This window comes from Corticium candelabrum, chromosome 3 (genome assembly GCF_963422355.1).
Source record: "Corticium candelabrum chromosome 3, ooCorCand1.1, whole genome shotgun sequence".
NCBI lineage: Eukaryota > Metazoa > Porifera > Homoscleromorpha > Homosclerophorida > Plakinidae > Corticium > Corticium candelabrum.
The window spans coordinates 2072848-2075600 of record NC_085087.1 but is presented as its reverse complement, the minus strand read 5'-3'; the positions used below and the strand labels follow the sequence as shown (position 1 = coordinate 2075600).

The 2753-nt window shown below is 44.9% G+C and overlaps 1 protein-coding gene across 1 annotated transcript; it reads left to right on the top strand.

Moving 5' to 3' along the window:
- The first annotated feature begins 1131 nt into the window (after window positions 1-1131).
- Window positions 1132-1791, top strand: LOC134177086 (uncharacterized protein K02A2.6-like). Its single transcript, XM_062643797.1, has one exon. It carries the CDS (start codon window positions 1132-1134, stop codon window positions 1789-1791), a length of 660 nt encoding a protein of 219 aa, XP_062499781.1.
- The last annotated feature ends 962 nt before the right edge of the window (window positions 1792-2753 follow it).

Sequence of the window (2753 nt, the reverse complement as noted above, 5' to 3'; positions counted from 1 at the left end):
AAAGACCAAAAGATCGCACGATGAGAGAGTGACGACCTTCCAGCAATGCCTACCGGCAGACGTTTGCGACGTAAGTAATGGATTCTGGCATGTTAAATTAGACGAAGAATCTAGCTTACTTACGACATTTGAGACGCCATTAGGACGCTACAAATGGAAGAGGATGCCTTTCGGTATCTCACCTGCACCGGAAGTATTCCAGCGACGAAGCCCTAGACGGAATGCCCGCAGTGCATACAATTGCAGATGACATCCTGATTACTGGAGTAGGAAATAACATGGATGATGCAACAGCAGACCATTACCGCAAACTCCACAGACTACTTTAGCGATGCCGCTCTAAAGGAATCCGCATCAATGCCGACTAGCTCAAGTTTAGGCAAAGCAAAGTTGCCTATCTTGGACATTTGCTCACAACCGACGGTTTGAAGCCCGACCCCAGCAAACTTACAGCGATACTAAACATGCAGAAGCCCACAGACGTTCATGGAATGCAGCGCATACAAGGACTAGTCAATTACCTCTCGCGCTTTCTTAGCAATCTGACCGATTTGTGTGAGCCACTTCGCCAACTCACACACAAGGATACAGCATGGAATTGGACTGATATCCACGATAAAGCTTTCCAGAAAATAAAAACCGCTATTACTGAGGCAACCGTACTGCAATGCTTTGACCCGGCTGAGCTGGCAACATGATAGTGCGATGCGTCAGAAACAGGTCTGGGAGTAGCTCTCATGCAAGCAGGCAAGCCGGTAGCCTACGCAAGCAGGGCTCTGACAACGACAGAGCAAAACTACGCTCAAATTGAGAAAGAATTATTTACAATCGTCTTTGAGATGGAAAGGTTTCACCGCTACACCTACGGAAGACCAGTATCGGTGGAAACTGATCAAACTTTTAGAAACTATTTTCAAGAAATATCTACAGAACACACCAAAACGACTGCAAATGATGCTTCTCAGACTACAGCGTTACGACATCACAGTTACCAACAAGCGTGGTACTCAGATGTTTCTAGTTAATACACTGTCACGAGCCTATTTACCTACTGACAAAGTACCATCGTCTAGCCATTCGGAAGTGGTACACCAACAGACCAATGTTGCAATTGAAATCGAACATACCAACATGGCGGATTACATACCTCTAACACAAGAGGCAATAGCACAAATCGAAGAAGAAACAGCGAAAGACCCTATATTGCAACAGCTCCAGCTTATAATTCTACAAGTATGGCTAAACAAGAACAACCTTCCACCCGATCTAATCCCATATTACAGCTACCGAGATGAGGTAGTGGTGCAACATAACATTATATACAGAAATGATAGATGTGTCCTACCGAAATCGATGAGAGCAAATACCTTCCAAAAGATACATAGCTCACATCTAGGCATAGTTGGATGTCAACGTCGAGCCAGAAAATGCATATTCTGGCTCGTTATGACTGCTGACATTGCAGCTTATGTCAGACTATGCAAAGTTTGTCAAGCTCTTGGCACACAGCAGCAGAACGAAACGCTAACACCACACCAAATCCCAAGTAGACCGTGGAGCAAAGTCGGACTGGATATCTTTACGCTTTCAGATCAGCATTATCTGATTACAGTCGACCACTACAGTAACTTTTGGGAGATAGACCGTTTCGACAGTATCGACTCAGCCACGGTCATCAGAAAACTGAAAAGTCATTACGCAAGATATGGTATTCAATCAACAGTTGTATCAGACAATGGACCACAGTTTACGTTAAATAAATTCAAAGACTTTGCCAAGACATCAGTTTGACCATACCACTTCGAATCCAGGGTATCCCCAATCAAACGGGAAAGCAGAAAGTGCAGTCAAAACCACAAAACACATCATGGAAAAAGCAAAGATCATTGGGTCAGACCCATGGCTTTCACTGTTGGATCACAGGAACACGCCAACAACAGGAACGCAAACTAGCCCAGCACAGCGACTGATGAGTAGGAGAACCAGAACTCTTCTACCTACCACTGCAAACCTACTGAAACCTCCGATACCAGTCGATGTTCTTCAGGAACTAGCAACACGACAAGCAAAGCAAGCTCATTACTATAACAAAAACAGGAAAGGATCTGCCTCGCCCACAACCTGGTCAAGCTGTCCACATACAACCACTCAACGCCTACGACCACAAGTGGAAACCAGCAACCGTTCAGAGACAAATAAACATCCGATCCTATGATGTCACTACAGAAGACGGACGACTCTTTTGCAGGAATAGAAAACATCTACGAGCAGCACCAGCAACAACAAAACCCAAACAACAGACAACACAGATGAAGACGTCACAACAAAGCAGAATAACACCCGCAACGACCTCCAAACAAACAGAAACAACGAATGTCGCCCGCAGCAAACAAGTTGTGAAAAAACCTGCTTACCTGAAGGATTACGTTGTCTAGACTTTACTGCTAGCTTAGCGAGAACATTTTTTTGGAAAGGGGATGTAAATGAAGTAGACTACACTGCGCATGCGTAGTACGAATAGCACTAGTACATAAGCAGACACTGTACTTGTACAATTAGTATTGCGTGACTAGCCTAGAGAGTCAATATCACAGTACACTATATTACACACGCCTGCAGGCTCTCATCACCGGCACTGTGGCACTGAAGTTCAGAGATCGCCAAAGCAGTGGGATTGCACTCCTGACAGCTTACATGCATGTTTGCTCGCGGTACAGAAACGCAAGCAATTACAGACCTCAACCATCTTGGTG